General features: G+C 50.5%; 9 protein-coding genes across 9 annotated transcripts; 3 read left to right on the top strand and 6 right to left on the bottom strand.

The window, feature by feature from the left end:
• Positions 1–54: 54 nt before the first annotated feature.
• N7498_007711 (threonine/serine exporter family protein) lies at positions 55–2,589 on the bottom strand (the record flags this gene model as incomplete). The annotated part of the gene is made up of 1 exon (XM_058454773.1): positions 55–2,589. The coding sequence occupies one exon, from the start codon at positions 2,587–2,589 to the stop codon at positions 55–57; it is 2,535 nt and encodes an 844-aa protein (XP_058307022.1).
• A 1,011-nt stretch (positions 2,590–3,600) lies between these two features.
• On the bottom strand, positions 3,601–6,046 carry N7498_007710 (fungal specific transcription factor domain-containing protein; the record flags this gene model as incomplete). The annotated part of the gene is made up of 4 exons (XM_058454772.1): positions 3,601–3,669; positions 3,738–5,345; positions 5,408–5,948; positions 6,015–6,046. The coding sequence occupies 4 exons, from the start codon at positions 6,044–6,046 to the stop codon at positions 3,601–3,603; spliced, it is 2,250 nt and encodes a 749-aa protein (XP_058307021.1).
• Positions 6,047–6,450: 404 nt separating this feature from the next.
• N7498_007709 (MCT family MFS transporter) lies at positions 6,451–7,777 on the top strand (the record flags this gene model as incomplete). The annotated part of the gene is made up of 2 exons (XM_058454771.1): positions 6,451–6,765; positions 6,818–7,777. 2 exons carry the CDS (start codon positions 6,451–6,453, stop codon positions 7,775–7,777), a joined length of 1,275 nt encoding a protein of 424 aa, XP_058307020.1.
• Positions 7,778–11,599: 3,822 nt separating this feature from the next.
• Positions 11,600–14,496, top strand: N7498_007708 (glycoside hydrolase family 55 protein; the record flags this gene model as incomplete). The annotated part of the gene is made up of 3 exons (XM_058454770.1): positions 11,600–12,108; positions 12,159–12,807; positions 12,865–14,496. 3 exons carry the CDS (start codon positions 11,600–11,602, stop codon positions 14,494–14,496), a joined length of 2,790 nt encoding a protein of 929 aa, XP_058307019.1.
• Positions 14,497–14,744: 248 nt separating this feature from the next.
• N7498_007707 (uncharacterized protein) lies at positions 14,745–17,009 on the bottom strand (the record flags this gene model as incomplete). The annotated part of the gene is made up of 15 exons (XM_058454769.1): positions 14,745–14,920; positions 14,990–15,109; positions 15,162–15,236; positions 15,296–15,435; positions 15,490–15,577; positions 15,639–15,692; positions 15,757–15,811; positions 15,868–16,037; positions 16,092–16,129; positions 16,183–16,248; positions 16,302–16,379; positions 16,450–16,496; positions 16,553–16,580; positions 16,634–16,727; positions 16,793–17,009. 15 exons carry the CDS (start codon positions 17,007–17,009, stop codon positions 14,745–14,747), a joined length of 1,446 nt encoding a protein of 481 aa, XP_058307018.1.
• A 237-nt stretch (positions 17,010–17,246) lies between these two features.
• N7498_007706 (TPR domain protein) lies at positions 17,247–19,892 on the bottom strand (the record flags this gene model as incomplete). The annotated part of the gene is made up of 4 exons (XM_058454768.1): positions 17,247–17,326; positions 17,585–18,414; positions 18,476–19,180; positions 19,258–19,892. 4 exons carry the CDS (start codon positions 19,890–19,892, stop codon positions 17,247–17,249), a joined length of 2,250 nt encoding a protein of 749 aa, XP_058307017.1.
• A 1,634-nt stretch (positions 19,893–21,526) lies between these two features.
• Positions 21,527–22,072, top strand: N7498_007705 (putative GPI anchored protein; the record flags this gene model as incomplete). Its single annotated transcript, XM_058454767.1, has 1 exon — positions 21,527–22,072. One exon carries the CDS (start codon positions 21,527–21,529, stop codon positions 22,070–22,072), a length of 546 nt encoding a protein of 181 aa, XP_058307016.1.
• A 296-nt stretch (positions 22,073–22,368) lies between these two features.
• N7498_007704 (uncharacterized protein) lies at positions 22,369–24,470 on the bottom strand (the record flags this gene model as incomplete). The annotated part of the gene is made up of 5 exons (XM_058454766.1): positions 22,369–23,149; positions 23,197–23,424; positions 23,473–23,960; positions 24,011–24,220; positions 24,267–24,470. The coding sequence occupies 5 exons, from the start codon at positions 24,468–24,470 to the stop codon at positions 22,369–22,371; spliced, it is 1,911 nt and encodes a 636-aa protein (XP_058307015.1).
• A 359-nt stretch (positions 24,471–24,829) lies between these two features.
• On the bottom strand, positions 24,830–26,794 carry N7498_007703 (putative GABA permease (Uga4); the record flags this gene model as incomplete). The annotated part of the gene is made up of 8 exons (XM_058454765.1): positions 24,830–25,029; positions 25,080–25,464; positions 25,510–25,596; positions 25,649–26,181; positions 26,228–26,375; positions 26,423–26,470; positions 26,531–26,670; positions 26,725–26,794. The coding sequence occupies 8 exons, from the start codon at positions 26,792–26,794 to the stop codon at positions 24,830–24,832; spliced, it is 1,611 nt and encodes a 536-aa protein (XP_058307014.1).
• Between the last annotated feature and the right edge of the window lie 848 nt (positions 26,795–27,642).

Raw genomic sequence — 27,642 nt, 5'->3', positions numbered from 1 at the left:
CAGGTATATCAGTACATCGTAATTGAACGTTGCAGCCAGATCCAAAGAGATCATTTAGAAGCTGAAGAGCCCACTTCGACGCTTCCCGTAAGGATAGACCACCAACGCCGCAATAAAAAGCCCAATCGTAATACCGATCGCCACCTGAATCATGCCGAATCCCAGACTAAACACCGAAGTGCTGGATAGCCCAGCTCCCGGCGAAGAGCTAGGGGGGCCGTGCGAGGATACGTTCTGGCGGATCTGGTCTGCGGATTGGACACCCGAGATCAGAGAGCCTGTAGCAGCGAGTCCGGACGGCACTAGGATGAAAATTCCGGGTAGAATAGCGGTTGCGGCGTGGCCGTGCCAGAGGCGACTGTACATGTTGCCCAAGATGCCAATAGTGAATGCGCCGACGGTATTGGCTACCTGGGAGTTGGAGCCAAGGCGCTTCGTGCTGAAATAGTTGGAGATGTATCCGCTCATAGCGATGAATGTCATGGGAGGTAGCTGCTTCCATTTTCCTTGGTTGATGATTAAGAGCCACACGGTCATGATGGCCACGAAGGGGAATCGTTGGAGGTAGGGGTTCTTGAAGGCCCCCTGCGCAGGGCACTGGAGGTCTGACACGGCTCCATTGTCCATCAAACCGTAGATTGTGGTGCCGACAGTGATACCGTAGCCGAGAAAGAGGGAGAAGATGATAGCGTAGACCATTCGAATTGAGCCGGCGATGATTTGGTGAGACTGAAGTTCCAAGCTGCTGCACAGTACAAGGAATCCAGGCAATATCAGCGCAATTGAGGACTGGGCGATGGCTGAAAAACAGAATAGATACTGTCTTTTGCCGTTGATGACAGTCCGTGGGATGCTGCCAAAGGCACGAGCCAGAAAGGAGGTCATCACGGTCGATGTCACCTCAAAAACATTTGAATATAATACCGAGCGGGGCGCTGCCAGATGTTGCATGGCCCCAACGCAAAGACCGTTGATAAAGATTATGGGCATGTCAATCGGACGGGCATTGAAGGCGAAAGGACCGACTGTTGCAGTCGCCAAGCCATAAACTAACACAACCATCCATTTGGGGAAGCGTGGCTTCTTCTTCATCACTTCATCCAACTCCTGCACTGCTTCTTCAATGCCGATGACGTCGTGGATCACATTCTTGTAGATGAGATGCGTGTCGGAGAGTCGAGCGAGATCAACACCTTGTGCCGCCCGGACAAGCTTGACATCCGTAGTTCTCGTCGAAGGATCATCGAAGGCCATGATCATACAGCCTGGAAGGTACAGGAACTGACTGTCAATTTCGAGCACCTTCGCCGTCATCTGCATATACTCTTCCAACCGGTGGGTGGGAGCTCCAAATGTCATCAGTGCCTTGCAAAGCTGCATGATGTACCGCTGTCGACAGATGATCTCGGCAATGTGGACCGTCACTCGAATTTCATCTTCGAGTTTTACATTGCGATTCGACTGCTTTCCTTGTCTTTTCTCTGCTGCAGATATCACTTCACTGGAGACCGGTGTGCTTGCTCCGCTCATGTTCCCTGAAACACCAATCAGAGTTGACGTTGAAGTATTGGGAGGTCTCTTGTACCATTTGACAGGCTTTCCCTTCTTCCCTGTCGGATCAGAACCCGAGTTGGATGCATCCGAAGCCGGACTCGCCTGTGAATCAAACGATGACTGACTTGGTGTCCGCGATTGACTCCCATCCTGTTGGGTTTGACCTCCACCATTCAATTTCATCAACTGCGACAGAATACCACCACCACCAGAGCGATACCGGAGTCCGGAATCCAAAGCCGACTCATTTTCTTCGCCCACAAATTCCTTCCCACTTTGACCGTACGGCCGTCCTCGAACCTTACGCCGCTGCGACGACTGGTCCTGCGTCAGATCACGCACTAGCCGATGCGCCTCGGAGCTACTATTGGCCTTGTTCGCCTGCTTCTCTTCGTCTGTTTTGTGCTTGTCGTCTGTCATGTCCGACTCCGGTACCGCATCGCCGGTCGCCCAGTCTCCATGGTAGACACCAGAGGTGAGGTCATCACCTCCATACTCCGGCCGGCCCAAGCGAGTGGCTAGTAGTGATGCTTTGCGCTGTAAATTGAAAGATGCAGAGAGTAATCGTTCTCCTACAGATTGGGTGGACCTTGGGTCCGGCAGGGCTCTTTGTTCCTGGTCATCTCCTTCTGTCCGGCCCGCAGGGCCCTCAGGGCCCTTTTCATCTTGGGCCATCAAGCGGGTGTCTTGTGATTGGAATCGTACTTGACGAGGTTGATCGGCGATGTCCGCAGACTCGTGGGTGTAAGGCATCGTTGGCCGCTGCGGCCGGTCTTCTCGTTGCGCTGTCTCCGACTCTGCGCGGGGTTCTTCTGGCGGCGATTCTCGAGGGGGGCCACGCAGGGACATGGCATTAGTTCTGAAATGAACACGAGGCGCCGGTGAGCCCCCTTCATACCTAATATCTTCGGGTGCATCATGGACATTATGCGTCTCGTAGACGTCCTCTGACCTCTCGGAAGGGTCGAGGGGTCTAGGGGTATTGTGGCGGTCAGTTTCAGTTGAGACTGAGCTGACACTTTCTCGATCAGACATTAGGACAGTAACGTTGGCCTGGAAGTAAGTTTCCAATTACTTCGAAGACATTGGGTTGGGTGATGCTGTTTCTGAAAGAGGAAAGGACGGTCAGTGCCAGTCAAGAGAGACCGCCACTCCAGCACGTACCGGCTATTAATGCAGTCCCCCTGCTGAAAGCCAGTATACCGAAAAGCTGAAGGGCAGAGTATATGTACCACCTGAAAGTTGAAACAGTAACCTCAGAGCTCCGGGGCTTATCCGCCCGTCGCAAGTGGCCATTCCTGTCCACAAAATGAGATCATAGAGGCGGGCTTCGGATATACTTCAGAAACATGGGTCCAGTGTTAACAATTGGGTCAATGAGGTCAACGGGAAAAGGGTAAGTGACATCTCACAACTACGGTTGACCCTCTCGCCCTATCGGATTGTTTGTCCGAACTTCAGACTTCCCGCGCCATGAACTTTGCCGTCACTTAGGTTCATGGAGTTATTTATCTAAGGGATATGGTATCCACGTGCCTCTGGCTTGAAGGATACTGATCTGCAGAAACGTGTGCGGCGCTTGAGACCCTTGAAGTTGTGAATGTTATGACCGCCGGGAGTAAGTTTTTGAAGTGCGCCATAGTGGAAGACTGCCTGTTGCTACTCTACCAGGGCATCACCAGTTGGGAAACGACCCTTGACGTACGCATTTGCAGAACCCTTTTGGGTTTCCATATGCGAGCATCCCCGTCTTTCGTTTTTTCGTAATAACGGTTCATGGAGGGAAGTTGTACACTATCTCTCTTTCCGTAATCCATTCCCACCCAATTAGAGGGTCGGCCATTGTCAACTGAAATCTTTTCTTCATCGGACCGTGAATTCTTAGTCCTTGAGTATGCCATCAACATCAGAGGCTTGGACGGAGTTAATATAAGGCCAGTAAAGTCCGTGTGGTAGAACCCTGCAGGGCCAACTTGTCGCGGCCAGGTAATTCAGGGTTGCCAAAAAATCGGATCAAGGATATGAGGCTATTTATCTGAAGCTGTTTCATCCGAAGCCACTATACACCCAGTTCATTGGCTCTGATATACCAAAGTCAAACTGGCTCTCTGGCATCTAATAGAGATATTGTCAGCGATTTGTTCCACCCAGTAGTTCCCAGTGAGGACAGGGATTCGGCTTACCATCAACGCCCAATCACCTATCAGATCCGGCATAGCATCGACAGCCAGGTCATCAATCTCGTCCAGTTTCGACCTAATATCCTGACTCTGGCCCGCTTTCTCTTCCAGGATAGCCAGACACGTGGACTCCGCATCTTCCGCAGCCTGTAGAAGCATGTACGGGAATTGATCTTTAGGGACGCCCGTCATCAATGCATTGATCTGTGCAAAGACCAAGCAAATAAACAAATATCCCTTCGTGTTGGTCTCTCCAGCTTCAATGCACTTCAGGTTCCAATATTTAGCATCCTCAAGCACCGAGAGAAGATCATGTCGCAGTGGAACAGGTCCAAGGCTATCCTCTTCCTGTAGCTGTGTCTTCAACTCCGTTGCGATGAGAAAACATGCCTGCATGGAAGCAGTTCGAAACGGTCCAGACCCGCAACAGGTCAGCCTTGTCAGTTCTTCTTGCGCTGAGGTTTGGCCTTCGTTTGGCGCAGTCGACACGCGTGATGAGGAGGGAAAGACGGCACTCCAGAGGTTGAGTAAATTTTCAACGACGACTCGCCGGGAAAAGGCGTAAGCTGTCTCGTTCACAGCCCCGGCAAAAAAGGGCATGTGTAGCGCGACTAGGTTGCGACGTATAAGCCAGTCGAGTGCTCGTATTCCAAAATGTGGAATCCCACTCCCAGGCCGGTATACTTTGAAGGCCTGACAGATAGCCTTGTACGAGCTGCGCAGCTCTGAATCCATATGGATGGTCTCTTCGTATGTCATGTAGGCACCGAGCCCGTTGAGCGATCTGGCCATGGCTAGACGCAGTGGAAACAATTTCCGGAGAGCCAGCGCTATAGACACCTGGGTGAATGCCTCTTCGGGCTTTGGTACCGGATCATTATTCATGATCTGCTCGTCGTCGAAGTTGCCCGGCGGATGGGTGTCGAAGTCGTCTAATGAGAGAAGGGGAGGTCCACCAGAGACCATGCTTGTGGAAACAACGATCTCCAAAATTGTGTTCCAAAGCCTTCGCCGAGTCTCAGTTGCAAATGTTGTTGTCTTTGGCAGGTGGATGGGGTCTCGGTGCAGTCCCATATACACTGCCGTTCTCAGCAGCTCTCCCGTTGATATCCAGATCAACCCTCCGTCGACACCAACATATTCTCGTGCAAGAAGCAGTAGGATGGTAGTCTGCAGGAATTGAGTGTTCAATCTGGATTTGAACTCCGGCTCCGATATCCATGTCTGCGCTTCGTGCACCCATCGAACGGCTGAGGGACGTAGGGAGAAGTTGTCATCATACATCGTTGCGCCGATCGCGAAAACCAGTTTCAGCTGCACCAGGAAAGCCATATTTGATGTTGTATTTGACACCCATAACATATCGTAGTCTCTTCTAAATGTTGGAATATGCACTACTCGGTAGACGGTTTCGTATGTCCGCAGGTAGATATCAACAAGGGCGTCTGCCACATCTTTTGGTGGCAGCTCGGCGGTCGGCGGCGACGGCCACGGAGGTTTCCTTTGGGCCTTTATGACCTTTCCCAGGTACTTGCACTTCTGCAAGTCAATAAAGACTTTCGACGTCTCGTTCTGAACGAGTGGTTCAAGTGTCTCAAGGATGTCCCCGAACTGATCGCAGTCAGTCCTTCATCCTTCACCCCTTTAAAGCGAATCCACGTTCTGGGTCTTACCTGAGCGACTCCGTTCATCCAGTGACTCTGACCAAACACTCTCGTCTTGTGCATAACCGAGCGTGATATTGTCGGCGTACGGCCATCAGCAGGGACTTCACCCTGCACGTGGAATGTCCCGGCGATGTGGGACGTTGTCGTACTGATGTTGTAACTCGGGCTGGAGGCACTCAACCCGACCGATTTTCGATTCGCACGCGACAGTTGCTCTTGAAGCTGCTTGATCTTGAAGCGCAGTGTCTCCACTTCTCGAGACGGCGATTGACTGGCCGGTGTCAACGGACCTGCAGAACCGGTTACTCCCAGCGTGGAATTTGACTGGTGACTTGAAGCTGTGGCATCATAGTTGGTATGGGAAGATTGGTCTGTCGGCACTGGGAACTGGTAAAGTTCAGGCTCTGGCCGGTCGAGATCCAGTTTTCGACCATGACGAGGGCGTCGCGATGGAGGGGGCGACAGATTCTCGTACACGCAATTGCCGCTCTTCGATCGAACGCAGTTATTGCAAGGAGATGCGCGATTGCATTTGATTTTCCGCTTCCTGCAAAGAAAACATGACCTGATTGCCTTGTCAGCTCCACTCACTCACTATCTCCGATCTACATACACTGGGGGCCGCCGTCGTCGGCGCTCGGGCATGACGGTCGGCGAGCAATGCAACACGTTCCCCACTGAGTCTTCCATGTCTCACATGTTACGCCTGTATATTTTCGCGTTCCTGTGCATTTCAATTCTCCGAAATTGGAGAAAAGAAAAGAAAACGGAAGAAGCACGGGCTGTCAGATCTGATTACGGGAAGTGCGCGGTTGGTCCTTTGCGCCCGCCATTTCCCGACTCCGAATCCGACTCCGAGTCCCGCGCAGCCTCCGCGGCGCCCCATCAATCGTATACACTCAACGCTCGTGAATTCACTCGTATAAAAGTAGTCAATTCCCACTTGGAAAGCCATCATGTCGATCAAGATCATCTCTTCTCGCACGGTCCATATCACGTTCATTTCTCAAAGTTTCCATTGCCCAATTGGGTGATTATATATTGTCAACATGTCTCCCTCTGATATCGAACAAGGACTCAATCCCGAAATCACCGACGTCTCAAACGAGAAAGACAAAGCTACCGCTCATGAATACCCCGATGGTGGCATCCAAGCATGGCTCGTGGCAGCTGGAGGAGCATGCGTTTTTTTCTCAACTCTTGGCTTCGCCAATTCGTTCGGTGTATTCGAGGAGTATTATCTCACACACCAACTGAATGACAAGTCCGCCGACGATGTCGCCTGGATCGGATCTCTTGCAGCATTTCTCCAATTTTCAGCCGGCGCCATCGGAGGCCCATTATTCGACAGATACGGCGCATGGGCACGTCTTACCTCGGGCGCAAAAAGATGAAAAATCACTAACAAAATTCCAGGTAATCCGCCTAGCAGCGGTGCTTTCCGTATTTGCGATCATGATGACGAGTCTCTGTGACAAATACTGGCAATTTATGCTTGCGCAAGGACTGCTGATGGGCATAGCGATGGGCCTGATGCAGTCTCCATCGATGGCCGCAGTGATGCAGTACTTTATGAAGAAGAGAGCAGCGGCGTTGGGACTGGTTGTCTCGGGATCATCGATTGGAGGAGTGGTCCTTCCGATAGCGCTTTCCAAGATGCTTAACAGCACGTCTCTGGGATTCGGATGGTCCGTACGGATCATTGGGTTCGTACTAATTCCGCTCCTGACGTTCTGGTGCATCACTGTCAAGTCTCGACTGCCGCCACGAAAGACCAGTTTCTTTGTTGGGTCTGCGTTCAAGGATTCCCGGTATATCCTCATTATTGCGGCGATGTTCTTCATGATTGTCGGCATGTTTGAGCCGCTGTTCTACATTCCTACGTACGCCGTCAAGAGGGGGATGAATGCCACGCTCGCTTCATACCTACTCGCTATTCTCAACGCAGCCTCCAATCTTGGTCGCATTATCCCTGGGATACTAGCGGACAAGTTCGGGCGTCTGAACGTGCTTATAATCGGTGGAATCACCACTGGTATCGTGGTTTTCTGCTTGAATGAGGCTAGGTCTACGCCCGCTTTGATTGTGTACTCGCTCGCTGTTGGGTTCACATCGGGGACTATCGTCTCCGGAGGGGGTGCTGCTTTGTCACTCTGTATCAAGAACCCGCAAGAGGCTGGTGCATATATGGGCATGGGCATGGGAATTGCTTCGCTGGCGGCGCTGGTTGGGCCTCCTATTAGTGGTGCGCTTGTGAGTCATTACGACAGTTTCTCTCAAATGTCCATCTTTGCCGGTGTTATGTGTGTTGTTGGCGGGTTCATTGCGCTTGGAGCCAAGGCTGTCAGTCCGCAGGGTGTTTTCGGAAGGACGTGATTAGAATGGTCTGGTTAGAACTGCCCAATTGAAAGCGAATGGTTAAAAAAAACCGGTTGTAGAATATAGACAGCCAGATGAAGAATGTATTGGTTCAAGATTAATTTAATCAAAATGAAGATAATCGCAACTCTGGAAGTGTGTGACAGAGTAAACAAACAGGCCACCCCAGTCTGTTGTGCATACCGTAAGGTAGTTGCAGCGGTCGCGGTCGCGGTCGCGTTGATGCTTGGTATACGGTTGCGGAGTCGAGGTGAAATAGCCGGCATGCTGTAATGTTGTAGGGGATGACCGACGTCCTAGAAGCCGAGAGTGACCCGTGTGCCATGTGGCAATCATCTGAAAATTCCCCGCAGTGGTCAAATGAGGGATGGCTCTGTAGATCAGGGATGGCGATCTTCCAAGGTCGCAGTCGGGGTTTACCGGAGGACGGAGTGGGTGTATTTCCCGTTTTATGTAAGTGAGCAAGGACTCGGTGTCTCTTGCATATGACAGGAACCAGCGACACAATAAATCCGTGGGTTTCAACGTAGAAAATATGGCCTCCACGATGGACGACTACTGTTCTCGAAGGGATTCAATCAATGCGATCGCTCTGTTCTTGGTAATTTACAGGTAGATCGAAAACTCCGATGACGAAAAAAGGCACGCTTTAGGGTGGAGGCGGAGGCATCGTCATGTCGTAACAGGCTAGATCTGAATAGAAAAAGAGAATCAGTAACAGCTTCCATGGAACATGAAGACGACTCACCCAGCTAGCGAGAAATAGAGTAAGAGCGAATCTGTACCCCATTCCCAGGAGCAAAGCACTTCCTAGGTGGTAAATCCTCAAATGCCTCCCCTGCGCAATAATCCTCCGTATAGGCAGTAAGATGCACCGTGTCGTCAAACTCCCCTGCAATTGCCATGTCGAATCCCTCCTCTATTGGATAACAATGTGACTCCTTAGGGTAGTCTCCAACCTTAAAGCGCGCTTCACCCGCGCACCAGTCGCCCGAATAGTCGTTGTAACTCCAAATGACCCAATCAGACGCGATCACGGGGACGGCGAGAGCGAGAAGGAAAGGTAAGTTGAATCGCATGGTGGGGGGAGAGATATTGACGTTCCAGCCGGGAGTTGCAGTCAATCAACGGAGAGTTGGGGCGATGAGGGGACTTCCCCTTTTAACATGCTGTTGCCTGGGATCAGCGATTCAGGGTCCGCCCGGTTTGGGGGTTGTTGGTTTGAAATCGGTGAGCTTATTCGCTGCGTATCACGTAGGAGGCTGTGCCCACCCCACGCTGGTTGGGGTTCTCGGCGAATAGAATTCGCTAGGCGAGTAAGGGTCCATAAATAGGAGATGAGGGAAAAGCTTGGTATTCGGATGGGAGATCGAGGCTGTCAAGCCCCTATTATGGTAACCATGCATATGTGGAGTCTAACTAGAAAATTTGATCTCATGTTCGTTGAATAGAGATGATTCTAGGCCCCGGGATTGATTTTCGGTGGAAAGGGGTCGACTCCAAGCGTTCGCCCCCGGAACGGCTCGGCTCTGATAGCCAGGCCTAGAGGAGGGGGCCGGATGGGAGATCCCCGTTAGGCGCTTCAAAAGTACGTTCAGCTGAAGGCCAAATTAAAGGCATAGTAAGCCATAGCTTAGTCTAAACATTTATAAAGCGATGCTTTTGTAACAGCCAGGCCTCCTCTGCGTATCGCGTTCACTTGCCAGCCCAGAAACCCAGAAAATGTTTCATCTTGTTCTTCGAGGGCGGCAACTTTTTCTTGTCCTCAGCCGGCGGCAATCCATCTTACCAATGTTAGAGACGGCATTCTGCAACTTGCCTAGACGGTAGCGATAAGAGAAGTGAGAGCCAGGAGCAGAGCAGATGCCGGCCAGTGAAATAGCGCCCTACGGTAAGCCAGGACATCACCAATACGTATGAGGTCATCGAACGGATAAACCTTGCGACCGGAGGCATGATATCCCAAAAATACTCTCAATATTGGTACTGGTCCCTTGCGACCGCGGGTGTTCGCGCAATTTATGAGGTGTTTGATTTGACCAGATAATGGCAATAATGATGGTGGGTCTAGCGGTGGAGGCCGACAATGGGGCGGATACGGACGGGGCTAGATTGAGGGTGCTACCGTAGTAGCGTCAATCTTAATAGCTCCATCGTTTGGCGATGTAGACGTAGCAGCCCCAGTGGAGACCTCGGATGCTGCTCGCGATAGATGCGGAGTCAGTAAAAAATAATCGAGTTTATCGGGAAGGAACTCACGCATATAGACGCTGTCAATGACGATGGGCATCACAAAACAGCCACCACCTCTCATGGCACTGATGATATTCATAGTGATGGAGAGCGTTGATAGAACGGAATAGTAATGCCTTGTAGATGATTCGAGTATACACTCATGAGCAGACCAGAACTGAACCTGCGACTAGCCAAAGGGACTGGCGATTAGATTTGGCTTCCCGGCAGACAGCTTCAAATTATGTCACGCCTAATGATTGGAGGGCGTCTCGAATCGTTGATTTGGGGCCCTCGTTGTCGCTTGTAGAGTTGTCCAGCAGGAGCAGCGACCCTGGAGCTAACTTTGCCGTCTGCAGACATGGCGGGACGCGATCTATTGCTGGGATTTCCAAGAGATATTACCACTTCCATAGAGTTACGACGGGGTCCATAGGAGTTCACAAGTAAACGTACGCCTATAGCGCGCCACAGAAAATCAACTCGTGAACCAATGATCTAGTCTAACCAGATTAATTCCCACCAACAAGTTTTCCTCACTCCATCAACGGGTTCTTTCCGGCCGCTCGCACTTAATTTCCTTCTCTATGATAGTATTAGCCTATAGGATAGTGCTAGGCTGAGCTTCGAATACCAGTGAAATTTCTATTTGTCTCGCCGATAGTCAAGTGAAATTTCATTCTTTGGCGGCGAGACATTCTTGGCACCGTAGGCAATTTTTCCTAACATTTCTAGTGTGCACTTACTCACTCAGTGTGTCTGACTTGTGGAGAACTTGGGGTGCATTGGTCCATGCTGAAGTAAGTTGAATAGTGGCCGAAGTGTCGGCCTAGAAACCGGGCTTTACACAAGCCAAGGGCTTTCTTCAACGGGCTTCGAGGACTAAACATAAGGTAGAATAAATAGGACACCATTTGCATTTATCTATGTACATGATCTGGATAATTCAATTGAATTAATTGTTAATGACATTAATATTGATCGGCCAGGCCTGTCGAAGGTCTATGGCTGCACGGCTATATGAAGTGCGTATCGGAGATTTCATACCTCTGGCCCGCTTCCTTGTCATATTTGATGGGCCATTTCACCCTCTGATGATTCATTATTCCCAATAGCCCTCTTTTGCAACTGGCTTGGCCGAGAAATAAATAAATTGGAGAAATCATGTTTACATATCCCAATTGCCCAATCCAGTAAGACCAAAAATAAACATCAACCGAACGAACACTCCATCTTTATACAACAGCACACACTATAACTAGAGAAATAGCATGCACAAGAAATATTGAAAGATATCGCTATCTAGCGAAAATCAAACTTCATTGCCCTCGCGAGGGTCTGGGCACGTTCCGAAATCCTGGATTTCGCAAGGGATGTCGATCAACAACAGCCAGGCCGCGGCCAAACAGCCGCGCACCGACCGCATTCCAAATATACAATGTTTGGCACGCGCCCATACCAGTCGCTTCGGCCATCGCGACGTGCGCGTTCCATGAGTGGCCATTCGGGTCAAGATTCCTTTACACATCCTTTCCCTTTCTCACCTCCTCTGCACCTCCTGGTTGGCGTTGAGACTCGAGGACCGGGATGAGGGGTTCATTGTCTTTGGCTGCGTTGGCGGCTGTGATTGCTACGGCATCGGGTTCTATTATTCCCCTTGATGAAATCGGTCTTCCTGTGCATCCCCCCTTTTTACCGGAGACAGGGGTTGGGAGTGTTCCGGACTGGTTTGCGTCGTTGAGGGCTGTGTTGCAATCGCCGGACCCGAGTAAACCGAATTCGATATCATCAGATCAGAGTTCGAGAGCATCGACCGCGACATCTAATACGAGCTCGTCGAGTTCAAGCTCACCGATTCCGACCCCCTCGACGCTAACTACCTCGGCCATCGTGACCACTCCAACTTCGTCTACTTCAAGCTCATCCAGTTTGAGTCCCTTGGCACAAGCCATCTCAGCAGTGGTTGGGAATCCGGCACCAGTAACGCCATCTCTTAGCACACCCAGCAGTCAAACCACGACTTCAAGTTTGAGCGAACTTACCGGCGAGCCAGTGACGACCGAAATAACACTTACACCGGTCGATACTCCGACATCGTGAGTGATATCATGTCGTCTAAAAGTGACCCTGCTAATATCTGCTCCAGGTCGAGCTCTAAATATGCTGCTCCTGCCACGAAGACATGTGCCGCTCCTCTACGAACAGCATCCGATGGATACTGGCTCAATGAAATTGACCACAACCAACAGGGTGCCGGCCTTGCGCCCTATGCCAATAACACCAACCGATACGCTGTGTACCGCAATGTCATGGACTACGTAGTTATCAACGATGGGTCGGGCGACCAGAAACCGAAGCTTCAACATGCCATCGACGATGATAACAATGGCGGCACCCGCAAGGGCAAGGGCGTCACACTCTACCCAGCCGAAGTGTATCTGCCCGGCGGCATCTACCAGCTGAAAAGCACTCTGAAGCTGACCGTTGGAACAATTATCGTCGGCAATCCATCCAACCCGCCAATCATCAGAGCAGCTCCCGATTTCCAAGGTCAATACCTCATCTTGGGATACGATGAGTCGGCCGGCCATCCTGAGACCAGTTTCATGACGCTGGTCAAGAACGTTATTCTAGACACGACAGCTGTCTCGCCTCAGCAGTCTATCACGGCGCTTCAATGGGGGGTGGCTCAAGGCTCTGGACTGACCAATGTGCAAATCCGCATGCCTGTCGGGGCTGCGCAACACACTGGTATCGACATCGTGGGAGGTTCTACCATTGCCGTGACCGACGTGGTAAGTCAATTCAATATGTGTTTCTATCGAGCACTTGACTAACCTACCCTACACTAGTCTATTTATGGCGGCGCGACAGGTATTATCAACTCTAACCAGCAAGTCAACTTCAAGAATATCTACTTCGAGTCTTGCGACACTGCCTTCAACGCAAAGGGCGGATGGACCGTTCTTCTCCAAAGCGCGACCTTTGTCAACTGTAAGCTAGCCATTGATATGGGTAGAAATGCCCTGGGAAGCATGGTCCTTCTCGATTCAAAGTCAATAGCTGCTCGCGGCCCTGTGGTTAAATTCTACGACTCGTCCCACGACAGCGGAAACCAAAACAGCCAGCTTCTCATCCAGAACCTGGTCCATGATTCTGCAACGCCTATTGCAGTTGACGTAAATGGAAACACGCAGCTGCCCGCTACTGCACATGTTGATACTTGGGCTTGGGGTACTTTGGTTCCTGGTGGTTATGTCACCGGTGCAAGCTGGACCACCCCGCAGCCCGCCAACTTGCTCGTCGGTGGCAAATACTTTATCAAGGCTCAGCCCACGTACGCTGGTTACGACAGCTCGGATATCGTGAATGTGAAGACTGTTTCCGAGCACGTGGTTATGGGTGATGGCCGAACCGATGATACCCAAGGAATTAATGCCATCCTGGCTCAGAACGCTGAGAACTGCAAGATCACCTATTTCCCCTTTGGAGTGTACCGAGTCTCGGATACCATCTTAATCCCTGTGGGCACTCGCATTGTCGGCGAAGCATGGGCCGTCATCTCGGGCTACGGTGACGGGTTCAAGAATCAATCTGCTCCAAAAGCCGTCGTCCGAGTCGGTAACCCCGGCGATGTCGGTATTGTCGAGATCCAAGACATGCGTTTCTCGGCCGGTGAAATCCTTCCCGGAGCCATAATTCTCGAAATCAACGCAGCTGGTGAACAGCCCGGCGACGTTGGGCTATGGAACACCATGGTGACAGTGGGCGGCACAGCTGAAACAACCATATCAAACATTTGTACCTCGCAAGACGCGAAGGACTGCATGGCTACCTACATGATTATGCACCTCACAGAAACCTCGTCCGCATACATCGAGAACTTCTGGGGCTGGACAGCCGACCACAACCTCGACAGTTCATCCATCCTAACCATAGTCTCGACCGGCCGCGGTATCCTCGTTGAATCAACCCACGGAACATGGCTCACGGGTACAGGCTCTGAACACAACTGGCTCTACAACTACAACTTCCACCACGCTGCCAACGTCTACGCAGGCCTCCTGCAGACCGAAACACCCTACATGCAAGGTTCAGGCGAGTTCGAAAAAGCCCCGGCACCCTGGACAGTAAATTCCAAGTTAGGGGACCCGGATTTCTCATGGTGTGGCGTCGATGACGATAAATGTCGTTCTGCACTCGCGACGAACATCGATGGTGGGCAACACATTGCCCTGTATAACTCCGCTGCATGGGCCTTCTTTGACGGCTACTGGAACGGGCTGTACAATGAGCCTTGCAACGGAACATGTCAGAGCAATATGATGCGTGTGACAGGTGATCCGGTGAATTTGGTTTGGTATTCTATCAGCACGCGCGAGACGGACGTAATGGTATTGGATGGGAAGACGAATCCCAATGAGGCGAACCATGCTGGTGGATGGGGGGCTATAATTCAGGCCTATCTGCAGTTTGCGACTTAATTGTGCGCTGTCTGGCATAGCCTTTGGACATATGCATCATCTAGACTAAACACGATTTATAATGCCTGTTTTCAAGGTTTCAAGCCCGCTATTTAAGATGTGTAATGAGATTCTTATTGCTCGCAAAGACCAAAACTGTTAATGCTTAATGATTTTTGGACTTTGCTCAGTCGTTTAGAATTTACTGCTGGGAGCATGAGCGGTGCACAAAGACTCAACTTTCTTTCCACACTTAGCCCAAACGCAAACTATTTTGGAAGCTGCGTTTCCACGATAACAATGCCCTTTTCGTTGCTCAAACCATCTCCTATCTGTTTGGGGCACTGCTCTTCATCATTCGCCCGAGCCAAATGGAAATCACTTTTGTCATGTTCAACGGGCTGGTGGTCTCTGAGGACTAGCCAGGTAGGTAGGATTGCAAGGCCTAGATTTTGAATTCCAATTAGCCCTATGTTAAAATATCATCATTTTAAGAAACATTTGAAGCACTTACCAAGAAGAATGGTATTGACGGCAAGGGGAACTCTTCCTCCATACCAATCTTTGGCGTTGATGCCGTATGAAACTGCTTGAGAGAAACTCTCTTGTCCACGCAAGATACCCGACAGTCGAGCTAAACGCCATTAGTATGCAAATATCATGCAGAAAATCCCATGGAAACCTACAAAGCTCCGAGATATTGTCTGTCATCGTAGAAAGGAAATAATAGAGCCAGTTCTGCAACGCCTGTCGGGAAAATTCTGCAGTACAGCCAGTCAGCGACCAAACCAAAATATGACCAGTGTACACAGAGCCTTACCCCAGAGAATGACAACAAACAATCCTTTAGTGAACCCTTTATCAGACCAATCATATGTTGGCGAGGTTACAGTAAACTGCTCCTGAACCACCCAGGCGTAGACCCAAGCCACGACATGTAACAGAACGACGTAGTAGAAGCTGATAAATGTATCAGCAAAGACATAAGAATGGTAAATGAGGTAGATTCCCTACGTATATGTGAGTCGGCTCTTGACCGACAGCTTCCGATAATCAAGAATCCAACTGATACTCCAAGAAGAGAGGAGTGTTCCGAGAAAGCCTAGCAAATTGATGACCAGTCAGACAGTCTATTTTAAGCTTCTTAGAGTGAAATAACTCACTGACGAATCCAATCAGTGCACGGGCTCGAACGCCAAAGTAGTAAGTCTCGAAGTCTAGGTTCCCATGTCAGTGATCCTATACATAAACACGTAATTTTGGCCTTGAGTATGAACATACTCCCTTCGTATTGATTGAAGTATGAAGCCCAGAAGACAGGAAGGAGGAGTAAAATCTAAACGGACTATGTCAGCGACCACGATTTGTTGATGTAGAAGCAGCAGAACTGACGTCTTTCCGGCGGGAAAGTTTCCAAAGCTCCAGCATTTCAGCCTTCCACGAATCTTGACGAACGATCTTGACTTTGCTTCCGTCGCTTCGCTGGACCTTCTCGGGGCGGGTGAGGAATATCGCTAGCGGGACAGCAAGACACTGCAATGCCACGAAGATGAGATATGTCTCTGGTTCAGCCAAGGATTAGCGTGCATCAAATTAAAGAAGTGAGATCGACGTACCCGACCCGAGTTTCCCTCTGTTCTTCGAGCTGCCAGAACTGTTTCGATGTAAGCAACTATCCCCCGTGCTGGCTGCTTCGCAGATTCTTACTGATTCAGCCCAAGCACAATAGCGCTTCCTAAAAGGGGTCCTCCTGTCCGGAACCAAAGCCAAATGCTATAGACAGTCAACACTGGTATCACATTGTTGTGACCGATTTGTGCACTCACTTCATATACTGGCCTCTTTTAAATGGCTCGGGATAGCCAAGTGCCACTGCACCTTCGGATGCCCAGAAAAGACCAGCCCTAGGATTTTTAGCCATTTTGACAGTTTAAAGAAGAGGTTGGCCCGGGGGATAGGCAGCATTAAACTCACGATAAACCACACGCAACAGCACCAACTAGTACAAACCACACATTGCCCTAAAATAAATGGTCAGTAATGGTCTCGTGGCGCGACCGCTCTGGTTCATATTCACATAGCGATTGTTCGTGTACAGCGCCGCTCTAAAATACGAATTAGTGAATTTCTCTGTTTTGAACAGCATATTGACACCCACGAGTAGACCGGATAGCCAATTGCACCTAGCAGAAGGGTCCAATTCAAGCCAATCCGATTCGCAATCGGGCCACCAAATAGACATAGGATGCCCACTATCCAACGATAGTCATTAGTCCTTGTTGGGTGGGTTACGATAGGAAAAATTAAAATGACATACTCAGAGCAAAGACCAGAGCGTTGGCAGCATTTATCAGAAAGGGTGATTCCGCACCACCAGCGCCCAGTGAGTTCATGGCATTCCACAACCCAGGAGCCATGAACCCAACGCCGCCAATAATGAATACATTGAAAAGCGTGGTACGATACCAGATGCGCTTTGTTCCTTGGATAGATCCGTGGTCGGAAGATCCAGATGTCGGATTTGAGTCGGCCATAGTGTTTGCGAGAACTTTGAAAAAGCCTCGAGTGATGGAGTTGCGGTTATCTTATTAAATCTACAACATCTGGCCTTTCATCTGTTTCTATATGCTATTATCCTGTAGCATCAAAAGATCCTCACTAATGAGCGAAATTGCGTGCTAGAAATATGGTGTGCTGGTTCATGTCACCGTCGCAGACAGACCGGCTCCACTACGGACCCGTAACTTCGAGGTTCACCAATCATTCCCAAATTAAAAGCTCACGCCGCTGCCAAGCTGTTGTTGAGTTTTCTTGTTGTGATTTAGTGCTCGGTTATTGCCGCTTTCTTTAGCTGCGACAGATCTAGCCTTCATATTCTGGGAGGGGAACTGTTGGAAGCAGGTCCTGATCGACCCGGAGTGGGTCAAGCCCGCGGCGGAAATTCGGAGATTGTCACAGCCGCTACAAGACGCCGGTGAAAAAGCAGCCGGTTGTGGGCCGAGAAGTGGTCATTTTCAGCGCCAATTTCACATGTCTTCATATTGTATGTGTAAAAAGAAATCCTAGTATTCCCAAGCAAAATGTTCTCTTCGAAGCCGCGAATCTCTACCGTAAAGCTCATCAAACGTTTCGTCTTCCCCAACACAGATCCGGTAGGTAATCTTGGCATACTTCTTTGCTTGATCTTCCAGGCCAGGGGCCACCTTGCGGTAGCAATTTGCTAGACTCATCCAGCATGGCACGAGACTATCCACCGCCAAACCCCACTTCTTCACAACCAGGGGCGCTTCCTGGATAAGCGGAGGACGGCCACCCTCAATAATGTAACCGAGCGACTCCAGAGCTTTCAACGCAAAATCGATGGCCTTCTGCGGTTGATTTCGCGTCGAGTAAATCAGCGATAGAGTCAGACATGTATCCCACAGACAGAATCGAGGGACCTGAGATGCTGGATGGTTGTATGTCTCTGCAATGGTTGACAGAATAGTCTCGACCCGAGCCACATTCGGTTTTTGTGGGGACTTAAAACTTTTCTCCAGACTTTCTTGAAGTCTTTCTCTCTTCGTGACAACGCTTTGTGGGGTGTTAAGAGCATCTTGGCAGATGATACAGCTGCACTTGAAGCCCCAGTGACGCAAATCCATTCTCTTGTTCTTTGAATTGCTGCCTGCGGGTGATTGGTACCAGAAATTGAGCTCTGTGTTTGGTTCGAGGTCTTGTGTGGCTCGAACAATCATCATGTCTCCGATAAATGAGCGTCGAGCATTGCTGTAGCAAGAGTGGTTGATAGAGGATGCCAAAGGCCAAAGGCCACAGGAATGGAATTTGGTAGCGTTTTTATCTAGCTGAGGTCTCTGGATTGTGACCTGCTTATGGGACTCGCGAGAGGAAAGAAGACATCCAAAACTATTCAACGACATGATGCGTTCAACGAGGAAGCTTGAATATGTCAGCATCACTGGAGTCTGAAGTCAAGTAGGATAGACAGTGGGTTCCTTACGTATCCACAATCGGTGCGCCGTCTACTTCCGAGGCACCAACAGGTTTGTATGAGCCATGGTACAGATCCGTGATAGTTGACATGAGAGACGGCGACTTGTACAACTTTTGAATAATCAATGAAAGAAGATCTGCTTGGGTGCCCACTATCATGGTGTTTCTTTCCGTGTTCATCAGTAGGGAAAGACCTTGGATGGGGTTAATCGCATCATGGAAGGCATATGCGAAGGCCTTTTCACAGAAGAGAAGGTCGCCTGCCTTAACTGCTTGTGTCGTGAATAATCCTCGTCCATGAGAATCCGTAGACCCTACAGATACATGGCCAACATAGGTGGCGTGGTCAAGATGTGGTGGCCGGTTTTCTGCTGCTTCACGCTGCAGTAATTTAAACTGATAGTCGCCACGTTGTTCCTCTTTAAGGCGTGAAATAGCCCGGTTGAACTCACTCTTGGCAGACTTGAGACCTGGATATTGTTTAGAAAATTCCGTGTAAACGTCACAACATTCCCGAAACCTCTGAAGGTGGTAGAGAGCCTGAGCCTTACGGAAAAGAACCTTCTCAGAAAGGTGAAAAGTCGAAGATAATTCCTTCAGGTCGTGGAGAGCCGCATCAAACTGATCACGTTTGAGGAAAGCGAGGGCTCGATTGAGTTTAATCGTAAGGGCTTCTTCGGCTGTCGGAGCGGACTTTAGAGCCTTGGAGTAACTGTTATCGCGATTAGCTTCGGTACAGACACGATCATTTACGGAAACATTACCACTCGATGGCCCGGGAATGGTCACCCTTGTTGAAAAAGCTGTTCCCTGTTATCTTCCAATCGTTGGCAGGGATGTCTTCTTCGGTAACCCGTTCTCTCCAAGAAAGTGGAACTAGCATCATATGCCGGAATAAACCTGACATCGGACAAGTGATCAACTCGGATTCCACAGTCTCCATCTGCCATGATCTTCAAGTAGGGCTCCTTTACAATCAGGATAGTTCCCTGAGTCAGACAATCCGTAGCGATCTCCTTTTCCTGATTGTACAGCTGTAACATGAGAGCCCGATTGTCTTCGTCCTCCACGATGGCCATGATCGCAGTCATGATATCTGGCTGGGAAGCAGTTCTCAACAGAATATAAGACCCACGATGATGGGTTTCAAGAGTAAGGTCTTTGATCATGATTTTTTTGAGGTCGGTCAAAGGAAGAACACTGGGAGGGTAGGCCGAAGGGATGAAGGCTGAACGGATGGAATGGGGGCCAACTGGTCCTTGATTTATCATCTGCCGAAGCATAAACTGCGCGAGGATCTCCTCTCGGGACTTCATCGCCTTGGGACGCTGGCCCTTTTTGGACTGGGCATTTCGAAGGGTTCTCTTCTGCCCTTGTAGAATTCTCAGATACTCTGGCACGTCAGAAACGTCGTAGGTATCCATATTGCACGTCTGAAGAGGGAGATGGGAGATAATAAAAGGTTTCGATAGGAATAGATTTTGAAGGCACTATGAGATAAACCAAAATTCAGGTAAAGGTCGGAGGTGACAAGAAGAGTAGAGAAAGCATGCGTTGTTCAAAGAGGGGCACACGCAGGGGTACAAAGATACTTGCATGTTCTACAGTAACAAACAAATGGTACAAACGGAAAGTGCCTACCGTAGAGCGAACTGATCTCCCATCAAAGGGATGGCTTTGCTAGGCTCGAATCTATATACTTGCTTAGTATTCTGGCCCGGGTCTCGGAAAATCAAGGTTGGGTTTCGCGCCGTTCGGGCCGTGAGCGAGCACGAGGAGAACAGCAATATCGAAGTCGAGTGCCAACATCGGTTTTGAAAGACGATTGGAGAGTAGAGATTGTTGGTACTACGTAGAGAGTTATGGGTAGAAAGGCGACAGCTTCTGGCCTCAAACGCGGGTCAGTTCCAGCGTTGATTTTACCGGTCCTGGGTTTCTGTAAATCTTGTAAGGTGTCTGGCCTGGGTGATATGCAGGATGTGTTAGATGTAGATTGGCTGTACCATGATAAGCTGCATCGGGTCTGCGGCAGGCGATCTAGCCCTGCAGATCTTCAATGTTTCCATTACTGTACAGGCATCATGAGACAGCTATTGGTTTAGAGAGCCCGGATGAGACTTCAGGCGTCCGAGTTCTTTTTTTTAGAAACACGTGACCTCGGCCGTGGCTGTGAAGTTCTGCCTAAGGCCGCGGTGTAAGCCGAGAACTTCGCCTCAGTGGCGTCAAATATCCAGTCCACTCTCTACTCCGTATTGTACTCCGTATCAGTCTAAGTCGACGTCATTCTCAAATTTTGGCCTTTTAGAAACAAGGCCCAGTCGAATCCCAAGCGCGCAACCAAACCTGGACGGGGCTGCGCTAGCCAAGAGCCCAAACAGTCACTACGGAGTAACACGGTCATAGACCCCACACAATAGGAGATGCCGCGGTCCACACATACAGCCTGAAGTGGTTGATCGGTGGAGATGTTCCCCGTGGCTCATCCAGTGATCTCAGGGGCTTTTCGGTGTGGCGGGTGGCCTTGCCGTGGAATTCCGGCTGGGTTGGGGTTGAAGGCAGCAGGATAACCAGCTGTGGAGTTTCTATATTCAGCATGCATTGCCTAGCCATAGCTATGGCCATGTGAACGTAAGCTGTTGCTTATGCAGATCCTGGCGCAGCACGAGATCTCCTGCACAGTAATCTTCCAGAAACCCGGGACAGTGGAAATTAGACTCAGGGGAAGGCCCCCGGTCGTACAAGTGGACCCTTGAAATGACGATTGCTCGAAAGAGTCTCCACATCGGGCGCAGGTTACAGTATGGCTGATCGTCATGGGTGTAACTCCGTGTGGATTCCAAGGGTAGCCTTGCCACTGCCGCAGGGAAACTAAACTTAGCATCTGCTTTTGGGGCCGCAATTAAATCGCGTGGATCGTCACATATAAAAGAGTCGTGCTCTCCCCGGGTTTTATATAGAACTATCACTCTACCAAACAATCAACTCAAGTCTTCAACCCTCATCACCTCACACCTCAATACCACACTTCAACTCCACCAGCACCTCAACAGCCATCAAAATGAAGTTCTCACTCCTCACCACCGCTTTGTTCCTCTCCGGCGCTGCCTACGCTACCCCGGATGGCATTGACGTGGGCTCGATCATCTCCGCCGCCGAAGGCGCGGCCGCAACCGCCTCCGCCGGCGGCGAGTCAATCGGCTCTGAAGCCCGCGCGGGAGCAACCTCCATCGCCCACGCTGTGGAAACAGGCGGCTCAGCCGCAATTGCGAGTTTGACTGGCGACGCCGCCTCGATCGGATCCGCCGCCGCCAGCGCCGCCAGCACGATTGCCTCGGACGCTTCCTCCGCGGGTTCGGATATTGCTAGCAAGGCTTCGACTTGGGCTACGCACTTCACTACAACTGATGCGCAGGGCCACAAGACTACCGAGACTAGTGTTATTACAAGCAAGGCTAGTGCTGCGGCGAATGCTGCCACCAACACTGGCTCTAGCTCTGCTTCGGCCGCCTCCTCTACTGGTACCAACGCTGCTGGTGCCGGGCCTCACGCCATGGGTGCTGCTGTTGCAGGCCTTGGTATGCTTGGTGTCATGGTTGCCCTGTAGACCCTGTAAAGAGTACAGGTGTCGACTCTCCGCCGTCGCCAAAATAGTCAAGCATGTGGGGGACTCATGCTTGTCTTCATGACTTTCCTTGACTTTTTGATAAAAATCCAGATGGAATGGGTTTAATACCGGAGTTTTGTATATATACTATTGTGAATACTATCATTCAAACATTCAATCTCCTCACCTGATATTTCAATTGTAGATTCCCCGTGCTCTGTACTGGGTATCATTTAGAAAGTATTCATCCCTCCACATGTTCAACCTTGAAACCAGCCCCGTCCCCTCGAGTCCAACTATCGACTCTCCCAAAACTGCGCATCCATAGCAACCAACCGATTAAACAGCTGATTCCTCGACCTCATTCCCGTCAAATGATACGCCTGCCCTTCCTCACCACCTGTAACGACTAACCCATCAGCAGCCTCCTTACTGCCAGCCGTCAACTCAACAATCAACTTGCCCTTCCACCCAAGGCCCTCCGTCTTCTTCAACTCCTTAATCTCGGTTACCGGAATTTGAAAGAGCACGGACCCTTTCTTCCGACTCTCAATCCTGAGATCATCAAGACCCGCAGACTGATAAGTAGTAAAGTACAGAATAGGCGGCTCCTTCGACGAATCAATAACCGCGGCACCACGCTTCCGCTCGAACTTCGCGTCGAATTTCAGCGGGCCGAAGGGTTTAGAGATGAAGCCTCGTTTTTGGAGCATGCTGAGCAGGTTCTTGGTATGTGCGGAGCCGGCGATGGCCATCGCACGGTCCATGGCGATGTGGCCACGGATGGCGGTTGCGATGGTACGGCGGACGAATTTGAGGAGTTTGAAAACCCAGCGGCGTTTGGGTTTGGGTGGTGGAAGGGGGTCGGTGAGTGAGCCTGCTTGGGATGCTGTGTCGAGGGATACGTTGTCGCTGGATAGGGGGGTGACAGCAGGTTTGGACTTTTTGCGGATTGGCCAGGCTCGTTCGTTGTCTTCGGCGCTTGGTGGGGGTGGGAGGGGTGAGGAGTTGATTTCGCCAATGCGGAGGAGGGTTAATGTTAGCTGGGCGTTTGTTGGGACGCCCTTTAGCAATGTTCTGGTCGTTGTTAGTTAGGGTCGTGAATGGTGGAGTTAGGGACGTACTTCTGCATGTCGAGCTGGTCTTTCCAGTTTGGAATCTTGCGGTTCAACATGTCCAACGTGTAGGCGAATATTGGGTCACCGAAGAATCCAAGACCAATGGCGAAGCCGATGCCCTTTATAATCCAGTAGCTGGGTGCAAACGGTATCACGACGGAAATCACAGTCAAAATGCTAGAGATACGGAGTCGAGAGGAGACCAGATAGAATGGAGGAGTAGGAGAGAAAAGACTATTCTCGTGTTAGCGATTCCCAACTATGCAGAAGGGAGAAACCCACTTTGCGAATTGTTCGTAAACGTCTGTGATATCGCTGACAACACGCATCGCCTTGTCGGTACCCTTTGCAGCCTTTGACCTCATGGGTTTTTTCGTCTTGTCCTCGGGAGAGTCCTCGGGCTGGCCAGCCGGTGCGCCCTCAATGGCCAAAAGAGGCTCTGGTGTAGCGGGCACCTCAAAAGAATCCTCGGCGACTGTTTGGCCATATCTGGCAGCGGCGCTTTCCACGGCCATGGCGGCAACACTGTCTACTAGATGCTTCGCCTCCTGCTCGGCTGCTTCACCCTTGTGATTCTCTGGGGCTCCAGTGAGGCTATCATGAGACTCGGGCTGTTCACCCGAGCTGTTCACACTTGAAGCATCTGAAACTGTTTTTGCCGGGGCCATTGGGAAGAGCAATGTCCGGACGGGCGGGAACATTATCAGAGCCACCAAAAGACTCAAAATGGCCGGGATGAGAAGGTCCAAAAGCCATGAAGAGAAATAGACCTAAACAAATCAGTCTATCTGTCAAAAGTTGGAATTGGAAGAAGACATACACTACAGAATATCGAAGTCCGAAGAGGCTCCTTCCAAGACCTCAACCTCCCAACATGCCGAAAGAATTCTGTCAACCCTACAACGACAGACGTGTAAAACCTCTCAACGGTCATGCGCAGCTTCTCAGGTGGAAACTGTTCATCATCCGCACGATTGAGATCAATATCCCTCCCCTGCGGATCTGGCACCGCTTTCACATGGTAGATTTGCTAGTCACATGTCAGTTCTGACATCCAGCAACCGCTGCGAACGTACCTTATTAAACCGCCGAATCAGCATCCACAGATCCTCATTGGAGAGCCCCTGCGCCAGGGTCTCATCCACCGTGCGTGATGAGGGCTTCCATTGGAGGGCTGGCTGCCTGTCGGTCACTGGTTCCGGCCCGCTTCCGGGTACCTGGGGCAGCTCGTAGCTGTCTGTGTCTTCCAACTCGCGGGGTATTTCATGGTCAAGACTCATCTTTTGATGAGTTGGAAGGGGATGGTCTTGGCAAGGTGATTCCAAGACTAAGAGAGGGTCGTGATGTTGAGTGAATGTCATTAAATTCGAGGGGAACCCCGTGCTTCGCGTTGATTGATCGGAAATTGTGGGGAAAGCGACGTCATTCTCGGGGTATTTTTAGCGAGCGCCGCGACCCTGCAGATGAAAGGATTTAAAGTCTTTACTTGAGGATGTTGTTGTTTATTTGTTCTTTAGGACGGTGAGTTTCCAGCACTCCCAGAATGGATTCAAATTGAGGATTTTCCCTGACATAATGCACAATGCGACCGTCATGAGGCGGATAAATAGCATTTTCCACAAACACAGTCACAGGACGATTACTCTTCCTTACCACTGGCAGTAGTGATCCCTGCAGAAGACTCAGTTTTGTAAGCAATGGTGTCTGAATCAGCAACTCTAGCCTCATCAACCGTCATGCGCGGACCCGTATACCATCGCCGCGCGAAGAGGAAGTAGTAGCTCATACATCCGACCCACACAAACCCATTAATCACGATAGTATAGTTTATGTCCGAGGCTACCGTCATCAGTCATCTAATTCTGAATAGTTGAAGGACACAAACTCACCAGAAGGGTTCGGCCCTGTAGTTGGGAACATGGACAACACAACGCCGAAAGCCAAGTAGACAACAGCAACGCATCCGATAGCCTTGCTAAACCGGCCGGTATAGAACTCCCCAGGAATGAATCTCTCCTGGCCCCAGACCAGACGACAGAAGATCGGCATACCCCAGGATAAGTAGTTGCTCGCGACAAATAGCGAGAATAGGGCAGTCGCGGCGGCACTGTTGATTAGACATAGAAGGCCAAGTACGATGGAAATTACCACCAAACCACATATCATGCGCACGGGCTGGAATTGTATTCTGTTGCTGACGTGACGGAAGAAGGTGGAGAATGGGAGGGCCCCGTCGCGAGAGAACGCCCATGATTGACGAGAGGCGGCGACGATCTAGCTTGTTAGAAGTGAAGTTGTAGATTGACCGGAGAGAAATACCAGGCTGAGGCCAATAAGAAATTGGATAATGCAAAGGACAGTCATGAAGCCGAGGGCGCCGTTCTTGCCTAACGCATCGTAATAGATCTGGAAGAAGTTAGTTAGGATCAGCAATGAGAGCTGGATAAGGGATTATTACCTGAGCCATTGGCTGCCCAAATGTACTCCCAATAGTCGCCGACACATTGGGATTCATCGTGGCAGCAATAACAGCCAGCACCAAGAACCCAAGCACACACGCCGACCCGGCAGAGAACATAATCCCCAGCGGTACTGCTTTTGCAGCATGCATGGCCTCCTCACTCATGTGCACGCAAGAGTCAAACGACCCAATAGACCAAATTGGGGAAAGCCACGCAAGCATAAATACCCAGCCGGATGGCCATTCCGTTTCATTATCCAGGTGGCTGAAAACATAGCTCCCCGAGTTCAGCGACTCGCCTCGCGTTGCCTTCCCAACCGGCAACGCGACTACAGTGGCGATTACCATGGCGATGTTGATGTAGATACAAGCAGTTTGGATCTTCGGCATAAGGCGACCCGTTAACGCGCCGGAAAGTCCGTGAAGGAGAATCACCCCGACGTATACGGCGTAAATGACTCCCCGCGAAGCGGACCAGTCTGAGTCACGGGAGATGGAGACGCATGATAGGATCATTAGGGAGAGTGTATCTGCGAAAGTCAATAATAGATCTGATTGAATCATCCATAGACTCACAGTCCACAGAACAGATACCACCGATCAGCCCGAGCGTGTTGCTGTATCCGATGAGGAAACTGAGAGGCTTCTTGTATCTCTCGTCGGCGAAATAATGCGTCCACCAGTATAAACCACCAGCCGTAGGCATCGCTGAGGCAAGATCAGACTGTAAAGTCATTACCAGGCCACGGGGAAACCGGAAATTGATCATACCATCGCCAACCCGACAATAAAAATGAAGATACTAGCCGCGAACCACCCCTGCACAGGTCAGCGTATCTACACAACACTACTTTAAAGGATGGAAACACCCATCCAAACCATCCCAACCGGGCCAGCAGGCAGGGAAAATGCAAGAGTTGATGCGATACTCGGGACGAGCCCCATAATACTAAACGCGATCGCAAACACCTGCACGGTGGAATACTGTCGTTTGAGTTCCTGCTTATACCCCATTTTGGCTTTCCCAACCTAGGCCATCAGCGACCGTTTCAATCAAAGAGCGCTCGACATACCCAGTAACTGCGAATCCTCAGGATCCGCGAGCCCGACCCCGGGCGGGGACGCCTGGTCTTCTCGGTTCATGGTGAGTGAGGTTGAAGGTCACGACATGGCGGGGATGAGGGATCAGAGTTGGAGTTGCACTGGGTGTTGGTCCTGCAGGGGTGGAACTGATGAGCTGGAGGGGAATTGACCCGGTGATAGGGCGATAGGGCGATCGCGTTGATCCCAGATGCGGTCTTAAACTGTCTTTCAGGTTCCCAGCTCGCAGGTCATGCTGGAATTCGCGATCCTTGCTTCATGAAGGGGATCGTGATTCGCCAATACTTCCACCCCTGAGAACCGTGATTGACTGGAATCTTGAGTGAGGAGCCAATGATCTTCCCATTCTTGCTCTGCAGCTTATGGACCTGGCCTGCATCTGCAGACTAGGGTGGGAGATCTGCCGCCTTCTTGGATGCGCGATCCGGTGTCGATCTGGCCTGGCCCGGGGCCTGCACGGGTTGTTTGCCCTTTTCAGAAATTTCCTCGGCTTTTTCTTGAATATTTGGTTCACAGCTTGAGGAATGTCCATGTCATGGTGGAGGGCGAGACAGACGTGGCGTTCGAACGTGCCAAGGTCCAACCAAATTCGCGTAGCCGACACTCGGGTATGCCGAAGCCTGCATATTCGCTGCCTACACTTGCAGCTCCAGTCGGTGCATTAAGATGGAGGCGCTATTTTCCGTCAATTAATGTGCGTCTTTTATCATCTTGCCTTGTATTTCCACCATACTACCTGCAACTCCACTCGAGAATACCAACTCTACAATAGGGTCTATTGGAGTTAATAAAGTTTTAAACCATCAACCGCAAAAATATAAACAGAAAGAAGAGAAGATCACTGTAACCGCGACCAGATCGCGGAACAACGCTTGTGAATGACATCGAAA

This window comes from Penicillium cinerascens, assembly GCF_028974065.1.
Source record: "Penicillium cinerascens strain IBT 15544 chromosome Unknown contig_9_segment0_segment0, whole genome shotgun sequence".
Taxonomy (NCBI): Eukaryota; Fungi; Ascomycota; class Eurotiomycetes; order Eurotiales; family Aspergillaceae; genus Penicillium; species Penicillium cinerascens.
Note: the sequence above shows the minus strand (reverse complement) of the source record. Positions and strands in the feature narration are given on the sequence as shown.